The 19,722-nt window shown below is 41.3% G+C and overlaps 1 protein-coding gene across 6 annotated transcripts in view; it reads left to right on the plus strand.

The window, feature by feature from the left end:
* Positions 1-19,722, plus strand: part of LOC121289048 (mucin-5AC-like) — a 117,130-nt gene that overhangs the window by 34,608 nt on the left and 62,800 nt on the right. The window contains exon 1 of one of the 6 annotated variants that reach the window (XM_041207982.1): positions 18,113-18,300. The exons of 4 other annotated variants lie outside the window; for them this stretch is intronic. In XM_041207982.1, the coding sequence (XP_041063916.1) occupies positions 18,234-18,300 (67 nt within the window). In that variant the 5' untranslated portion in view covers positions 18,113-18,233. Of the gene's footprint in view, positions 1-18,112; positions 18,301-19,309; positions 19,373-19,722 lie in introns of those variants that run through there. One more of the 6 variants, XM_041207987.1, reaches the window with a different exon arrangement.

The raw sequence follows: 19,722 nt of genomic DNA on the forward strand, positions 1-19,722 counted from the left end.
ACCAGTGCCTATCAATTAGAGAGGCTGGGGCGGTATGACATTTGTCACAGGTTGGATCAAAATTTGAATAATTCTTCGATAATTTCACCTTGGATTGATGGATACAATGTAAGATTATAAACTGAAGCAACCCATGTGTTGCACATAGAGATGAGGAATGTACATGAAAAAGAATAGACTTCCAGTTATCTTCTGATAACTCTGAGTCAAAATCTTTAAGGTAGAGAGCGAAGGGCAGTGTCCTGAAAAAATTAGAAAATACAATTTGGAAATGAACCCCCTAACAAAAGGACTTATCTGTCTGTGATTTAGGGGCTATAAAGGAAATTGAGTGATTTTTTTGCATGCAAGATCTCTGATTTATAAGTAGCGAAAGAAGTGTGTGTGGGGCAAATCATATTTCCAAAAGAGAGATTCAAAAGAAGCAAAAATATTATCAATGTATAAGTTAGCAAGGGTTTTGACGCCTCTCAAGTGCCAGACTTGAAAGGCAGAATCTCCTAATACAGGCAGAAATAAATGATTTGCATTAATAGGGCTGCATAAAGAGAGGGATTAAATCCCAAAATGTGTTTGGAACTGGGTCCAAATCTTAAGTAAGGACTTGAAGAAAAGTGACTGGTTGGGAAAAGAATGCAGGAGCACAACAGAGCAGGCAGCGATGTGGATTGACAGGAGGCTGCCTCCAATTGCATTGATGCTAAACTAACCGAGCCCCAATTAAATCAAAAAGAAATATTACGGATATTAGTAGAACAATAATAAAACTGAAAATCTGGCAGTGCCAAACCACCTAAATGCTTGGGTCTTTATAGAAAACTTGACAAATTCTGGGTGTTTTCTTATTCCAAATAAAGGAAGAAATTAATTGGTCTATTGCAACAAAAAACACTCGGATAAACAATGGAATGCACTGAAATAAGTATAGAAATTTTGGAAAAATATTCATCTTTACAGAATTTATACAACCAACTAAAGAAAGGGCACCCTGCTTCATACATTCTAACAAAGGGTGAAAGTTGAGCTTAAAAAGATCTCCAAGGGATCAAGATCAAGAATTAAAATTCCTAAATATTTAAAACTGTTTAATGTGCCGGTTTAATCACTGCTTGAAATTTTTCTGACACCTGACACTTGACAAATGTGACATGTTCTACAGAATTTGACTACATCTTTATGTAATGCAGGCCAATATAAATGTTTTTTCTATTTTCTCCTGAGTCTCCTAATTCCTAAATGCCCCACTATTGGAATTTCATGAACCACTCTCAATATCTCATTTCTGTATCCAGATGATATAACTATCTGATGCACTAACGTCCATTTCTCATCTACTGAAACATGAGACGGTCTCCACTTCCACATTAACACATTACCTTGAAGGTAATAACATTCTGGAATACATTCTGCCTCTGTTTCTGAGTAAGCTGTCTGATATAAATGCTTTATTCATGGATCCTTCTGCTGTAACTCCATGAATTTAACTGAACTAACACTTCAGCTTCATTCTCCTCCATTCTCTCTCCCTGAACAATCTTATCAAAGATAGTATCAGCTAATTGAATATCAGCATCTTTTTCCTGTCTTTTAAATTCCTCCTCTTCCTGTTTTAACCTGTAACTTTGTAATCTTATTACTACACAATCTGGAAACAATCCAGGATGTTATTTCTGCAACACCTCTGTTGAATGCAACTCCACAGGCTGCTTGACTACAGTAGGTATCACTGAAATCTGTGATCCAGCTATATCATTACCTAAAATAAATAGAACCCCTGCAATGGGCAATTTTCCACTACTCCAACAATCATCTCACCTGTTTCCACTTATTCTTTTAATTCACCTTCCACAGTGGAATAGGTTTAGCATCTCCATGAATCCCATTTATTATTACTTTTTCCTACAATACTCCCTCTGAACAACAAATATCACTATCCCAAAACATAAAGGATTGACTAGCCCCTGTGTCTCTTATAATTTTAATATCTTTGCCTGCTTCACCCTGTACACATGGAAATACTTTATAATATGGGAAAAGTAAATTTCCAAAGACCTATAGAACAATGGAATTTACAGATTAGAGAGAGAGAAACATATATGAAGAAGGAGGGAAGGTTATGTCATGGGGCCATGGAGGATCTAAAAGGACGTTGTAAAACAGCCTTCGGGAAGCCTCCAGCCACTTTTGCAGAAGTCTGCTGTGTCCAGTAACCAAAGGTGGAGGAAAGCCTTTGGAATTTCCACTGTGGAGTGGTTGCTGTGGCAAACTTGCTGGCTTGCCTATTTAAATTTAAAATCTCTTTTGGATTGTTGCCATAAAGGGAATGTGTAGCTGGGAGTCAGGTTAATTAGGGATTTGTTATAGTATTAATTAACTGAAATCTTATGTATGTGCTTGAAATCTTTTGTTAATAAATGTTTTAATTTAGTTTTTAGATTTAAAATCTCTAAAGATGTTAGTGGACTCATTACTTCTGAATTCAGCGCACAAATCTTCTTGTAATAAATACAAATTACAAAACCGTTGTGATAGCGTGGCCAAGTTTTCCTTGTGGATTTGGTCCACCTAGCACACATCAGCTGCCATGTCATAACAAAATTGGGGGCTCTTTGCAGGATTTTTGAAATTCCTTGATTGGCTTGGAATTGGTGAAACTTAAGGCTATGAGTACGAGAAGCACATTAAACTTAGGAATTGGTGTGAAAGACTTTAAAGTGGTGAAACTGCAAAAATGGTTTTATCCATAGCTAAGGCTTTTCTGGGAGTAGAAGATATAACCTTGATTGATTTACAAAAAGTATCTAAGGGTAAATTAGCAAAATTGGCAGATAAATTACAGCTGTGGTGAACTGTAGGGGCAAAGAAAGTAAACATAATTGAAGTAAGGACGGGAGGCAGGGACACAAGGGAAGTCTTGATCCAACGCTTCTTCAGCTAGGCTACCAAAGATCAGCTTCAACCTCACGCCAGGGCTACCACCTCCATCCAGATGTCCCAAATGACCCTTTCATTTGCACCTAAAATCCACTTAATGCCTGTGCAATAAAGTATCCAGTCACTCATGTCCAGCATTACATACTGGCATTCCCTGCACCAGAAAGAAAATATGTGAAGTATACTCAGGCCATCAGAACCAATTTTAATCTTATCGTCACATTGAAATCATTATGACATTACAATTACTGGTGTTGATGTCCACACCAGTAGACATATAAACCAAACATAAATGAACAGAAAATCACCTATGAGCTGTCCCTCTCGTACTCATGGTGCCTTAAACTTACATTTCTGAATGCTATGTCTTCTTGCTTCCCCACCGACTGCTTGCAGGCACCAGCATTGGAGACAGCCTGCTGACTCTGCTGTCCTGTTGGCCTCGACGACCTTGGCAGATATCCTCTGGCCTGTGGAGCTTATGCTGGCCCTGCCTGGGAGGGTGCAGCCAGTGCCTCAGTTGTCATCTCACCAGTCATCACAGCCTCATTAGGTGCAACTGTCACTGGCAGAGGGGGCGGAGGAGCTGCTGCCATCATCCAGAGCGCCCTGAGAAGATCCTGCAGAGATGATAGGCAGCTCATACGCCAACATGAGGTCACTCTGGACCCCCCTGCTCACCATTGATGGATGGGCACCTAGTTGGGATACTGGATGCCTCATCCATCTCCCACACTGGTACTGACCACCTGAGGTCATTGCCTGTGTGAGGGCATGCAGGTCCGAGCGCAACCCCAGGAACTCCTGATTTTGTCCCTGCAGCTAGCTGCCTCTCCATGGGAGTCACCACTCTGTCAATGGAGAAGGCAGTGTGCTCGGCTATGAGGGTCACTGCAGTGTTCACGCTCAGCATGGACTCCTCCAAAATGGAGACCATTGCATGCATATCCTCATGGATCTCTGCCAGATCCTCCCACACATCTTGCTGGATATCCAGCATCTGCCGCCTAATGGATTACTCCAGATGCTCATCATCTGCCTTCAACTGAGCATCGTCCTGGTCCCCAGCAGCCCTCTGTTGCTGGTGCCCTGGGCACACTCTGCCTCCGCCTGCACCTCAAGCGAGTGCCCTCACCAATGTGCACCGACATTCTAGCTGCCAATCTAATGCCCATCAAGGTGCTGGTATTTGCATTGACCCCTGCTTCAGAGAGCGGGTGTGACGGAGGTGCTAGTGAAGCCCAGCGGCCGTCTGGCATCAGGGGTGGCCCTTTGGGATCCAGAAAGCAAGTGCATGTTGGCGAACCTAAAAGGGAGAACAAGGACATGTCAGTAAAGTCTCCACACTGTCACTGTGCATGCAAGCACCCTGGTGAGACATTGGAGATCTGTATCATTGGTGCCATTGTCTTTCAATGATCAATGGGGACTCCAGTTTCGAGGCTCTCATCAATGAAGAGACTACACTAGAAAGGTTGCACAATCCGAAAGTTTCACCTCTGTGCACTGCACTCTTACCTTCGTCTGGCACCCCTGCCTCTCCACGCCTGGTTGCACGGGGGGACCGTGCCAGCTCTCGAGCTCTAGGGCGTCCTGCTCAAACCTGCTGAGCAGCAGCAGAATGGATGGGCCTCCACCTGTACGTGCCCTCTCTACTTAGTTATGGCTTGTCTTCTCCTGAAAGGATAGAGGAGCATTGATTAGTCTACTCTCTACTTGCAGCGCCATTGCAGTATGGCCAACCATAGGTGAGGAACACCCTGCAGGGCACAACCGAGTCGTGGTCCTTGAGCCGCAAAGCAATCAGTCCAAGCAGCCAGGACTCACTCGCTTGGCTAGCTCCAGTGTCATTGACAGTTGGCTCTCAGATTCTAGCATCCCTGAGGTCCTCGGGAGAATGGCCACACCTTAACACTTCTGCACACTGACCCATGCCAACACGGTACTAACCCTTCCTGAGCGCAGCAGGTCATTGAAGCACTTCTGGCACTGCACCCATGTGCGCCACACTACGTCACGGTTACTAACCAGCACTCCCCCCATGCCCTCTTGGTGAAGTGTAATGGCCTCCTCCTCCCATCTCTGGGCCCAAGGGTGTCCCTCCTGGCAGCCACCTCCTCCAGGATGACAGCAAGGCACTCGTCTGAAAAGCGAGGATCATGTGCCCACCCGACCTGCCACCCCGCCTGCCGTGTCCAGCCGCATTTGACTCTATAACTTCGATATTGAAACCGCAAAACATGGCAGCTTCCGTGGCAGCATTCCAGGGGCTGTCTGGGCTGTTGTTAAACAGGCCACCGGGTTGTCATTGGACCCAGTGGCCGACTGGCCCCTGCCCTCACTCGGCTCTTCCCAACTAGTGAGGAGCCATGTTTCATGCTGGGCAGGCCTTAATTGGACTGCCAACGTGAAAGTACGGTCGGGGGCCGATAGTGGGTGGCGGACCGTTTCCCAGCCACTCGCGGGCCTGCCAACCGTGCCTGCCCAACGATCTCAAAATCCTGCCTATTATCTGTTTCTCTCTCTACAGATGCTGTCAGAACTGTTGAGTATATCCAGCATTTTCTGTTCATATTTCAGATTTCCACGGTGTTTTGCTTTTGTAAGCCAGGGGATCAATCTTGGTTCAGTGAGAAGTATAGAAAAGCATGCCAGGATCAGCATCAGGCACACCTGAAAATGGGATGCCAACCTGGTGAAGCTACAATTCAGGACTATATGCATTCTAAACACCAGACGCAGCATGTTATAGACAGAGCTAAGTGATCTCACAACTAACAGATCATATCAAAGCTCTATAGTCCTGCCACATCGAGTTGTGAAATATGGTGAATAATTAAACATTAACAGGAGTAAGAGATTCCAGAAACATCTCCATCCTCAATGATTGTGGAACCAAGCACACTAGTGCAAAACACAAAGCTGAAGTGTTTGCAACCATCTTCAGTAGAACTGCCAGGTGAACGATTTATCTCAGTCTCCTCCTGAAGTTCCACCATCGCAGATGCCAGACTTCAGCCAGTTCAGTTCAAAGAACAAAGAAAAGTACAGCACAGGGACAGGCCCTTCGGCCCACCAAGCCTGTGCTGATCATATTGCCTGTCAAACTAAAACATTTTGCACTTCTGGGGTCCATATCCCTCCATTCCCATCCTATTCATGTATTTGTCAAGCTGCCTCTTAAACGCCACTATCGTACCTGCTTCCACCACCTCCTCTGGCAGCGAGTTCCAGACACCCACTACCCTCTGCGTAAAAAACTTGCCCCGCACATCTCTAAATTTTTCTCCTCTCACCTTAAATCTATGTCCCCTAGCAATTGACTCTTCCACCCTGGGAAAAAGCTTCTGACTATCTACTCTGTCCATGCCAGTCATAATTTTGTAAACTTCTATCAAGTCGCCCCTCAATCTCCGTCGCTCTAGTGGGAACAATCAGAGTTTCTCCAACCTCTCCTCATAGCTAATAACCTCCAGACCAGGCAGCATCCTGGTAAACCTCCTCTGCACCTCTCCAATGCCTCCATACCCTTCTGGTAATGTGGTGACCAGAATTGCACAGAATATTCCAAGCGTGGCCTAACCAAGGTTCTATACAGCTGCAGCGTGACTTCCCAGTTTTTATACTCAATACCCCTGCCGATGAAGGCAAGGATGGGGGTGAGAAGGGGAAGCCTGGGCAGGTTAGCCCACTGAGGCCTCAGGTGGGAAGAGAGGGGTGCCTCCAATACTGATTCCCTTTCCCAATTGGGACAGGCCCTCCAAGGTCTGCTCCTTCCCTGGCACATCATTTCATGTTTTTTAAACAAAAGACAAACTTTATTGTATATGAAAGAATTAAACAAAACACTCATTATTAATTTAATAATATGGTTTATAACTACGTATGTTATGCACTCAGGTTTACTTCTTACTTTCCCAAGAATTCTCTTAAAATACATAGCAATCTTAAAAGTTAAAAATAAAAACAAAAAAACTGCAGATGCTGGAAATCCAAAACAAAAACAGAATTACCTGGAAAAACTCAGCAGGTCTGGCAGCATCAGCGGAGAAGAAAAGAGTTGACGTTTCGAGTCCTCAGACCCTTTGACAGAACTTGAAACTCTTTTTCAAAAAACTCTATTGAAAAACTCTATTTCAACTCTTTCTTGGACTCGAACTCAAGTTCTGTCGAAGGGTCATGAGGACTCGAAACGTCAACTCTTTTCTTCTCCACCGATGCTGCCAGACCTGCTGAGTTTTTCCAGGTAATTCAATCTTAAAAGTTATTTACTTATATAGGGACCACCCATAAGTATGCCACAGTCCTCTGGAGAATTCTCCTCAGCTCCAGCTATTCCATGAGGCAAAACTTTAACTTATCATCTCTTGACTGTGGATGGCCCACTCCCTTGTTCTGACTACCTTTCAAAAATTTTAAGCTGATTCAGCTGATTACTTTCTTTTGTAATAAGACACTGAGGTCTACTGTAAGTTCTCCCATTATCTTCAAACTCGGCAATATTCCAGTTTCTGTTCTCTCACAAGATTCAAACTGAGATTAAGGCTCACATGCCTTTCGCATCATCAATGAAGTTAGTATTTTATTATGCTTTCAGTGCATGTCTATCTAACTGCCAATTACTTTGGCTATATTCTCTCAGTGATCTGCAACCCACATGAGGTCCAAACTTCAACTGAAAAACTATCTCAGCAAATACCCAGATAAATTGAAACAAGGGAACTGTAGAGCAAAGGGTTAACATCATAACCTTCCTAAGCTCCACCCATCTCCATAACAATGTAGCCTGTTCTGGGCTGTCCTCAAACTGACCTTTACAATTTCTTCTTTGATCTGGTGAATAAATGGACTTTACAAACTTTCAGGGTTTACTGAATGTTTTTAATCTAATTTAGCTCTACCTTGCAAAACAAAACATCTCTCTAACACAAAAACAGAATTACCTGGAAAAACTCAGCAGGTCTGGCAGCATCGGCGGAGAAGAAAAGAGTTGACGTTTCGAGTCCTCATGACCCTTCGATTGTTTTTAAAACATCTCTTTAGACTGCTATTACTGCATGCTTTGCAGACATCACATCTCCAGTTTTATCAAGTAAGCCCACCTGCAGTTTTATAGCTCTATCTCTTGTGATTTAATTAGACAAACATGGATCACCTTTTGAACCTTTCAGACAATCTCTAAAGCCAAGCATTTTAATTACCTTGCCTTTTTAGCTGTTAACCTCTTAAGTCAACATGGCCCCAATCTTTTAAGTGTAATAGGCTCCAATCTTACTTTAACTGCATCTATTCCACTTTCTACAGCTAAACTTTAATTCCTAAAACTAAAAATTATATTCTATAACACATGAACCCATGAACTAGATATTCATAACAATCAAAAGGCCTCATAATTTTGAACCATTAAATCAAATCTCCTCTCAGCCATCTTTCCACCTAGGGAACAGCTTCTCTCGTCTCCACATAACTGAAACTCCTCATTCTTGGACCACTCTGTTAAAAACTAAAGCAAAATACTGCAGATGCTGGAAATCTGAAATATAAACAGAAAATCCTGGGAATACTCAGCATGTCGGTGCAGACACGACGGGCCAAGAGGCCTCTTTCTGTGCCCTAAACTCTCTATGATTCTATGTCAGGTACCATCTGTGAAGAGAAACAGAGTTAATGTTTCAGGTTGACGACCCTCCAGATGAAAGGTCATCGACCTGAAACATTAACTCTGTTTCTTACCACTCTAGTGAATCTCCTCTGCACTCTCTCCAAGGCCTTGATATCCTTCTCAACACATGATGCCCAGAATTGAACACAATACTCCAGCATGCTTATCAAAGCTCAGCTTCACATGTGGTTCAGATGGAGGATTCCCGTATACCAAAGGCAATACTTTAGAGCCAGCTGAGTACGGGATCCCACACTGCAGAACATCCCAAACTTAGATATAAAGACAATCTGAAAGCTAAGATCACAGCAATACATGGGGGAAAAAAAATAACATTGGACAGACCCAAATGGAGAAGTGTCTGTCATCAAGTGATTTCAACATTTGAGGAAATAAGTTAAGTACATTTAGGGAAAGTGAGTGTGGTGCAAAGCCAGTGCCCCCTTTCATCCCTCCATCACTAATTTTATATGTAGTATTTGAAATCAATTAAGCAAATCTAGACTTGGCCTAACGTCACACATGAGACAACATCAACCTCAACTGGAAACCTTTTCTTTTTGCTGAACACTCATCTGTCGAAGGAAAATCCATCATCAACTCCATCTGAGGCCTGACCGCTGACTTATAAAAGTTCAGTTGGCTTTTCTTTCACTGCAAATATAGCACATCTCCTATGTAACTGGGAATATGACAAATTTTTTTGGCTAAGGCTAATGCATCTGTTAAATTCTTTTGTATTGCTGTCACTGAACACTGGCTTAGAAGTTTAAATGCCCAATAGCAAAAAAAAGGCAAAGTAACAAATGCCACAAAAAGGATTTCTTAAGCATTTTGTATCCTTGTACTTATGTCGCCCAAGGGGTTATTGCATGCAGTGTTTCTGCTCTGCACGCACAGGTGCAGTTTCAAATGAAATCCCACAACTGACATAACTCTTCAAAAAAAAAATTAATTGATCTATAAGGAAATCAAAGTGCAAGAAAACTATCTGATGAATCAGTGGCCTTAATTATTCACTGAAAAAAATAGTTTTATTAATTGCTTGACATTACTTGATCTTATGATTACGTGCATTTAATAAAGTATAAAGCATATATCATGTCTCTGTATAAAGTGAATTTACTAAAATGGAAACCATTGCATTCCAGTCTTTTTGGAATTTAAAAGTTCTTTCCCCTTTAAAAAGACCAACACTTGTTTTACATACCTTAGTGTGCAGGTTACATGTATCTTAGATTATTTGTATAGGTTAGTTCTCTGCCAACCACAAAACATGTAAGTCAACATAATTCTTCCTGATGAATGGCATTCCTATTGCTATTGCCGAATATGTTTAGTTTGCATAAGATGAATGTACTTCTGCAACTATGCCACCACCAAATTTTCTTGGTTATGCCCCTTGCAATATCTTGGATGGAGAAACTTTTTACTTTCTGTAGAATAACAAATATCCCTTTTTAAGTAAGACTTAAGTACCATGATTTTCTTGGAGTTGAACTTTGCCCAACTGCACATTTTCTTATTGGATAAGTTCCAGATTTGCGTTATATTTGCAGTGACAAAAAAGCAAACTGAACTTTTATGAGTAAGTGGTCAGGCCTCAGCTGGAGTTGATGATGGATTTTCCTGTCGCTTCGACGGATGAGTGTTTAGCAAAAATAAATGGTTTACAGTCAAGGTTGATGTCATCACATGTGTGATGTTAGGCCAAGTCTCAATTTGCTTAACTGATTACAATCCATGCGTGAATGGATCTTAGCCTCAGTTGATGAGTGGTGGATGGCAATGGACCATGAATGCCCCATCCCTGATCTTCCTTTTTTGAAAGATTAGTTTCCCAGGTTATATACGAATTTATGTAGCATTTTCGGATAGGAAAATTCAAAATTAATATTTTACTCCACTTTCTCCAACAGTTGCAGTTATTTCTCATGGACCATTCATGTTTAAAAGATCTTATTGACAAGAAAAGACCATTAATCCATTTAAGGTGTGCAGCCAAAACATAAAGGCCTGTGACATTATCCAATGACCAGTATTACTTCTGACTATTTGTTTGACTCAATTCATACGTTAATAAATGAAGCAGAAGTGCAGCATTATGTAGATGGTGTCAAAATCTCGTTTATTTAGAAAATGGATCGAGATATTGGATCACATATATAGTGCAGGTGCCCATATGGCAGTTGGGGATGCTGGGATGGAGAGGGCCAGCAAAAGAGTGGGGAGCTGGTTTGGGACAGCTCCCCAAGGTATCCTGCCCCCAGGGCATTTTCCCATCGATGGCCTGTGATACAGACCGGTTTCCCATTCCAAGGAAGCAGGCAGCCAATTTGACTAATTAGAGGCCCAAGTGACCGTTTTACAGAGCCATCAGCAGGGCAGCCCCCTGCCACATGGGGAGGCTGCCAGCTTAATAGAGGCAACCTCCCTGTGACTGCCTGGGAGGTCAGTGAAGCTAGATACTTGATGGCCCAAAGAGAAACTCGGGCGAAGGGAAGGCACCCTCCATGGCTCCAAAGATCTTCCAAGAAGGGTCTCCCCTTTGACCTTTGGCACTTTGAATTTTTCATTATTTTCACTTACCGCTCCAAGGCTTAAGGTCTCCAGCCTGCCTCAGCAGTGATCACCTCTCTGGTGGTGCTGTTGAGGCATCAGAACTGCCAGCCAATTAGGAGGCTGCCTGTGGTAAAATTGCCGAGCCAGTCCCACTGCTGGCAAGTGCAGGATGGGAACCAGCCAGTGTCTGGGAAAAAGGGGAATGGTTAAAAGTGGTGAAAAAATGCAGAGGAAGCTTTATAGACTGGACCACCAAGAACAGCTGATCCTTTGTAGCTAGAATGGGTATGGCAGCTTTAAAAGTGGCAGTAATGTGTACCATCCACAAAATGCACTGCAGGAACTCACCAAGGCTCCTTACACAGCACCTTCCAAACCCATGACTGCTAAAAGTAGTGGCCATAAAGACAACATGAAAGATTTTTATATTCTGGGAAAGGTAACTTACAAAGCAAGTTAAGAACAAGGGGTTTAAAGATGAAAGAGAAAAAACATTTAAGGAAAGATTGAAAGCTGCATGAGGTGTGTGGCCATGTGATATCTTGAAGAGTGTGCTGTGTGAGGACAAACATGTGAAGTAAGCAGCCTCTAGCCACCTCAGAGAAGTGTTTGTTTGTTTCAGAAAGCAAGGTTTTGTTACAAAGCTTGGATTCCTGCTGCTGAGTTAGGAGAGAGAAGCCTGTGAAATACCGCCCCTCCCCCGCATAAGCAGCAGAGGGTGCCTTGTGGTAATGTTACTGGATTATATTTTATAGATTAAGAATCTATAAGAAATGTTACCTGGAAAAGGAGTGTTTATTTTTGAGTCTAGCTAAGTCAAAATCTTCTGGGAAATGTTATGAGACTAAATTTAAATGTGTAACTGTAATCTTATGTGTGCAAGTTTGCTTTTCTTTTGTTAATAAATATTTTAATTTAGTATTTAAAATTTCCAAAAGTGGTGGTGGAATCTACACTTCTGACTTCAGTATACATACCTTCTCTTAATAAATACAAATTGCAAAATCGTTGTGATAGCTTGACCAAGTTTCCCTCGGGATTTGGTCAGTCCGGCAATTAACACCTGCCATATCGTAACAAAGATAAAAAATTCAGTTGCCTGGATTTTGGAGTAAAAATAAAGGTGAGGCCAACAGCGCTCTCCATTATGAAGTACAAATCGGACAGCAACTTGCTGTGAATACACCGGCACAGTTAAAGGCCAAAATCAGGAAGCTGGTATTTGTTATCGTTTTAAGTCCATATGATTCTTCTTCAGAACAGTTCTGAAGAAGAGTCATACGGACTCAAAATGTTAACTTTGTCTTTCTCTCCACAGATGCTGTCAGACCTGCTGAGTTTTTCCAGCAATTTTTATTTTTGTTTCAGATTTCCAGCATCTGCAGTATTTTGCTTTTATTTAAGTTGGTATTTGTGTTACCCTGTTCTTCCAGAAGCTATGCTGTACTGATATCCAATCCAGAAACTCACCATTGAAACACATGCATGTGTGAATTTTCTGTATCCACTGAATACCATGAAACAGACCAGAAAAAGTAACTGCAGTAGTTAAGGCTCTGGAATTGTACCCAAAACTGGAATTCAATGCTGGAATTTCTGGTGGAGAGCTGTTGGATTTTACATGTCTGTTATGTTCAAAGAGAATTGACCTGAATGTGTGCTTGCTGTCACAGATGTTTGAACATTAGTTTACAAATCATGGAATACTGAATGATTACATTATTTTAAGTGGGTTTCCTCATGACTGAAAAGTCCTATGTGAGATTGGCATGGATGTCCACAGAACTGGCAGTTCATGTTGTCGTTGTTGGTGCTTGGGGGAACTTCTGCAACTGTGTCACCTCTGGCCTTGATCTGGATACGTCAGTTGTTGCAACCTTGGCATAGATGGTCTTCAAAACATACTGAACCAAATTTCAATGCCTGCCTCCAAAAGGGCCAGTCAGCTGCAGTGTTTTCCCAAGAGAGGTGGTCTGCAATACAGAAGTTTATGATGTTCTTTTTTATGATAGGTTGCGGGGAAACACAAACTAGCCTCTCCATTTCCTGGTTTTATAAGAGGGAACAGCCTTTACTGTTTACTCCATTTACTTTGATAATGGATTGTTTGAAATGTTAACACGCAATCTGACAAAGAATTCTAATTTTTCATTATGATCAGGTGTGCAATCAAACTTGTACATACACAAAGGAAGCCAGCAATTTCTAACAATTGCTTTATCTTGTGATGGAATCAATGGTCAAAGTTTGTATTTTTTGAGAAAGATCCTAATTGAAAAGGGAAATAGAAACCGGGAACTGAGAAAGGAAACTGACCCTACCAGTTTCTAAGGAAACTAAGACTGAAGCTGGGATTGGAAACCAAAACTTCTGGAGAATCTGGAACTGGTTGAAAGCATATAAAAGGACACAGACCCATCAGAGTTCAGCTAGTCCAGTGGTGTAGTACAGCCAAGCTGAAAAAGACAAAGACTAGATCAGAACCTGAGAAAAAGCAACAATATAGCTGCTGCAGCTGTTTCTGTTACTTGAAAATAACATTGGTGGATTTGTGCCATCCAGTTTGAGTTAAGGAGCTTCTGCAGATGTGTGCCATTTTTGGTGAAGACCCCTGCAACTTGGGATGGTTTTGCGCTGTGGTCGGCTGGGGATCAGGCTACATCATAGAAGAAGAGGAGCTGAAATTCTTCTTAAGGAACATAGAGTTCTGAAGGACTTTCTAATTGAGTTTGATGATCTATATGCTGAGGAGACTGCTGAGCCACTTCGTAAGATCTATCTTAGTCGTATCTGCCATTTAATGAGTAAATTATAGTTTGTAATCAACTGCAATTTGTCCGTTAATTCATGTTTAACTAATGTTGAGTTTGGGTTTTAGAGAATAGGTGATTAACTAAGATAGTCTTTAGTGTTTGTTTTGTTTGACTCTTGTATAGTAAAAATTCTTCTGTTTCAAACCATGGAATCTTGTGGCTTTATTCTTTTAGTAAATAACTGGGATTTCAGATTTCTTCTATTTAAAAAAAAGTTACTGGTCTTACCAAGATCATAACTATCTTCGAACAATCTTTGTAAAATCTATCTATGGCTTGATTTCCTGATTGTTCTTCAAAGAAAGATAAATCCTTCTAACCCTTCTTGTGGTCTTCCGATCTCTATCTACATCACCTTTATGAAAAATACAGCAAAGGAACTCCATGAGCAACCACCTCACATAAGCCACCGTAAGGAATTGTGTTGAGAATCTATGGTATGATATGGCTTCTGGAAAAGGTACTTAAGCTTTGTTGGATTGATTTGAGTTCCACTGAATAAATACTGTGCCATTCAGTCTCCAACTACCCTCTTTGCTTTGATGTTCACTCTTATCGATAAATAAGTCTGATAAAATAATCTAGCTTATACGTACTTGTTTCAACACGTTTGTTTGCAGGTACCTGCGGGATCTCCAGCAAGCCATCCACTCTAATTTATGGTTAATGGGGAGATTTGGGCTACCCTAAATAATACAGCAGAGAATAGGTACTACTATAGATTTCAGCAGTGCTTCCAGAGCACACAAGATTACAATCAGGCAGTCCAAGACATTTAGATTTTGGTCTCATTTAAATTTTGCCAGAGATTTGCAGATGCCAAATGGGTCTTTCACTGCAGTTTGTTGATATTGGTGCATGAAGCCAACTGACAGGTAGGACCTCTTGGAGCAGAGGGTTGGGGAAAGCAGATTCTTGTGGGGTGGTAAGAAGCGAGGATTGGATAGGAGTGGGCTTGGAGGTTTTTGTGGTTCTACAGAAATCTAAAAGAACAAGCAAAACTGTGCTGTTCTTGAGTAACCTCTTTTTAAGGACAAATATGGTGGCATTTTGTGGCTGTAAGTATGGTAAAACTATCATTTTCTGTGAAACCTCTGGCATCTACACGTGCACAGTTAAAGCTAGAAAACCAGAAGTTACTGTCAGTAATTCCCTGCTCGTCCACAGGGTGTGCTGTTAAAGTCCCACAGATGACAAGTGATAAAAATCACTAAACTGCTGAGAACTTCTCCCTTTATGCTGTAATAATGCTGTTCAAATCCCTTGAAAAAGTTACACCTTGTTAATGAGATTTTTAAAGATGTAGTAAGTCATAAATTCTGCTGGACAATGTTGCTGTCTCTGGAAAATTAATCTTATATTCATGCAAAGTCAAATTTCTCCATTATGATGAAAAATCCAGTTTTTAAAGAAGTTTCTTAGTGATACTTCAGCTTCTAATGTGTATGTCCCAATGTTTATTTCAGCATCCGTAAAATTTATAGAAATTAAGGATAATCAGCATGTTTTACTTCCTGGTTTGCTATTTGTGAGAATGCATCCAAATAGTTGGATACCTAGCATGTTTCATGACATCAGTGTTGTTGGACACCTGGAGATCCCCTTGACTTGATGGCGATTAACATTGAGAAAAGTAAAATCCATGCCACAGAGATTGCTTGATCTTTGTGAGCAGCTTTCTTCAAGGTCAATGGTGAGCACCAAGCCTCTGCTGCTGACTGCAAAATACCTGCTGGTGACCTGGGGCAGAATCTTGCTGTCAGCGAGCAGGGGGCGGGGCCTGCTCACCAACACGTAAAATGATGTGGGATGATGTCAGGCGGAACCCCCGATATCACCCCACCCCATTTAAATTTTCAGGAAGGCGGGGGTGCAGCAAACTCAGCTGCCGGCCGGCCAACCTGTCAATGGCCAAATGAGGCCATTGACAGGATCATTTAACCAATTAAAGGACCTGCCTGACCAACCTTAAGTTGGCGGGCAGGCCAAGAGCCATGGCGGCAAATAGAGAAAACATGAAACCTCATCCAGCGGCGGGATGAGGTTTCATGCAGGGTTTTAAAAATTGTAATAACGTTATTCTGTAAATTATGAACATGTCCCAACTCGTGTGACATTGTCACATGAGGGGACATGTAAGGGATTTTTCTTTTCTCAATGTTTAATAGTTTTAAAAGTTGAAGCGATCTCCCTGCGGCCGCACTTAGCCTCAGGGAAATGTGTGCTCTTTCATGTGCATGCGCAAAAGAGCGCACTCTCGCTTTTAGGGATACCTCCCACCCACACAGGGACCGCAGAGCGGATGTCACGCTGGGTGGGTCTTAATTGGCCTGCCCACATAAAATGGCAGTGCAGCCCCGATCGCTGGTGGCGATTGGGTCCACGCCCGCTGGTGATTGGGTCGGACCTGCCTGCCCGACAGGCAGAAAATTCTGCCCCTGGAATTGGTGGTCAGCACAGCTGTTCATTACACTTACACTTGCCCACAGACTCTATGGACATTTGCACTGGATGTGCATTAAAAATTTGTTTACCTATTTTATATCTTCTTAAATCTCCAATAATAATTAAAATCTGAAGGAGTGACGCTCTACAGTTGTAAAAGTTCATTTTTAGTGCCAGAGAAGTTGTTGTTCAGTAAATAAGACTTATCATACCGTAAAAAATCCACTTACACTAGAATGGACAAACCTTAACTACTTCTGAAATAAAAACAGGAAGTGCTGGAAAAACTTAGCAGGTCTGGCAGCATCTGTGGAGAGTGAAACAGAGTTAATGTTTCAAGTCCAATATGACCTTTTGGAACTGTAGCTATTTGTGGTTGATTATAAGTTATAAATTACACATAAAATGACAGATACAACTAAGGCAGATCTTACAAATTGGCTCAGCAGTCTACCCAGCATATAAATCACCAAACTCAGTCACAAAGTCCTTCAAAACTCTATGTAATTACAAAGAATTTCAGCTCCTCTTCTTCTAGGATCCCAAGCTAACAGCAGTGCACAACCACCCTGAGTTCAATGGGCACGGTTTTCAGCAAAATTGGCATACATCTGCAGAATTTCCTCAACTCGGTCTGGATGGCACAAATTCACCAATATTATTTTCAAATAACAGAAACAGCTGCAGCAACTATATGGTTGCTTTTTCTCAGATTCTGGATCTAGCCTTTGTCTTTTTCAGCCTGCCTGTACTGCACCACTGGATTCATCATCAACTGAGATCTGATTGCTCTGTGTCCTTTTGTATGCTTTCAACCAGTTCAAGATTCCCCAGTTTCTTTACAAAATCTAAAGGGTCAGTTTCCTTTCTCAGTTCCCGGTTTCTATTTCCCTTTTCAATTAGGGTTTTTCTCAAAAAATACAAGCTTTGACCATTGATTCCATCACAAGATAAAGCAATTGTTAGAAATTTTTGTGTATGTCCAAATTTGATTGCACAACTAATCATAATGAAAGATTAGAATTCCTTGTCAGATTGCATGTTAACATTTCAAACAATCCATTATCAAAGTAAATGGAGTAAACAGGAAACTGCCCTCTTATAAAATCAGGAAATGGAGAGGCTAGTTTGTGTTTCTCCACAAATTGTCATAAAATAGTTTTTTAAACTTCTGTGTTGCAGACCTTGTGGAGGCAAGCACTGAAATTTGGTTCAGCATGCTTTGAGGACCATCTATGCCAAACCAGCAACAGCTGAGATGCCCAGTGGAAGGCCAGAGGTGACACAGTTGCAGTAGTTCCCCCAAGCAGCAACAAGGATAATATGAACTTGCCAGTTCCGTGGATGTCTAAGCTGATCCCCCAACAGACTCTTCAGTCATGAGAAGACCCACGGAAAATGATGAAATGAGTAGGCATTTCGTGATTCATAAACTAAAATTCAAGATCTGCGACAGCAAGCCTCTTTGCACACATTAAGGTCAATTCACTTTGAGCAATAAGTCTTGTAAAATGCAACAGTTCTCCAGCAGAATTTCAAGCACTGAGTTCCAATTTTCGGTACAATCCCAGAGCCTTAACTATTCTAGCTCTAGATTCCAGGTTTGACCAATAAACTGTTTTTGGGGCGGAGTTTATGTATGTGTCGCTGTGTTCCAGAGCGTGTTGATTTCAGTCCCACTGTGGAAACACGTGGCGCTGTTGAGACTGAGGCAGACAAGCGCCTTCTCTTTTTCTCCCACTGTGTGACTCATTCACAGGTTATTTATAGCCTTTTCGTCGGGAATTCAGTTCGAGCTTTTGGGAACAGTAGTGAGGATGGAGACGTTAGACCGCTGGAAGATTTGTTTGTGTCTTTTTGTTACAGTGCTCAGCTCTTCTCTTGGTAGGAGCAGTTGCTATTAATGTTTATTGGTGGATTTGTTTGAGCAAACTCGTCATTTGCATATTGCATGTATAAAGTATTTGTATTTTTTCCTTAACCTTTTCACAATGTAATTATCTTCAGATGTCGACTTCGGTTCACTTAGCACACGGTGGTTCAATCTGTTTGACTTCGCGAGATTAATGTGAACGAGCCTTTAGCTTTTTCCTTGTAATTAATGGGCAGTTATTGCCACTTTTTAAGGAACGGGTTTCGCAGTTTTTGGCAAGGCTTAGTATTATATATCAGCGACATTTTTTTTTGCCCAGTAAAATAGAAACAATTGATTGTACACACCTTTGGCAATTATTTAACTGTAACACTTTAAAGGAGTTTGTTTTGCGGGGATTGAGTTCAATGATTCAGAGTAACGTGTAGACATTTATGTCGAACTCCGAAAATTTTTAAAAAAATTTCATTTATGTCTCAATTGCTTTAGCGTTTGGAAATCTGACTTCGCTAAAGGTCAAATTGCGTTTAATTTATAGGTTAGGAAGTTGAACGTGATTGCGACCTCCCACTGGCCAGAAATGACCTTTTGGAACTCTGTAACTCACACTGTTCTATAATAATCAGTTGTTTCCATTTCAGAGTGTAGGATATGAGCGAGAACTCGCACTGCACATGCAAACTTTTCCCTTTTTTGGGGAGGGACGACGTCCTAATCATTGGGCCTATTTGGCTGTTTTTTTTTCGATTTGGCAGGATCTAAAGAACGCTTTTAAGGATGGGCACCAGTATAAAATACTGAGCCTGGCTTCTTTCATGCTGTAGTGGCCTTTTATTCTCTAAGCATTTAATTTTCTTAATTCAAATCGGCTCAGTTGGTGATTTCATTGAATTTACAGAATCTGTAAAAATCTTAATAGTTTTAAAGTTAAAGTGGAAAGATTTAAATTTAACTCGAATAACTTCTTAATGCAGGAAATTTTGAAGGGCTTCACAGATCACTTTTCAGAATATTCATTGCCAGAGCAAACAGACAGTTATACCCAGCAAGGTATTAGAAATAGAAAATGAACTATGTGACCAGGTAAACTTGCTTCCAACAATTACCATAAAAATCATGTTGGCTGGTAAACTCTGACGTTTCAGCCTAAATTGTGTTCGAGATTTAAGAGTAGTGTTTGAACCCTCAACCATCTGATGTTGAAGTGTGTCTATGAACTGAGCAAAGCAATTTTTGTTTAATAAATAGTACTCTTAAAATACTTGTATATTTGTATGGTGAGAAATATTAAGATTATCTAAATGTAAGAGTTTGTTTTTGTTAAATATTGGAATTCTTTTTAGGACTTCTATGTGCAGTGTCCTTGAAAGCACTGCAGTATTTGTATAGAGTGATACAATCAGTCACGTGGGAATATCATTCCATTACTGACA

Source organism: Carcharodon carcharias, chromosome 16, assembly GCF_017639515.1.
Source record: "Carcharodon carcharias isolate sCarCar2 chromosome 16, sCarCar2.pri, whole genome shotgun sequence".
Classification (NCBI taxonomy): domain Eukaryota; kingdom Metazoa; phylum Chordata; class Chondrichthyes; order Lamniformes; family Lamnidae; genus Carcharodon; species Carcharodon carcharias.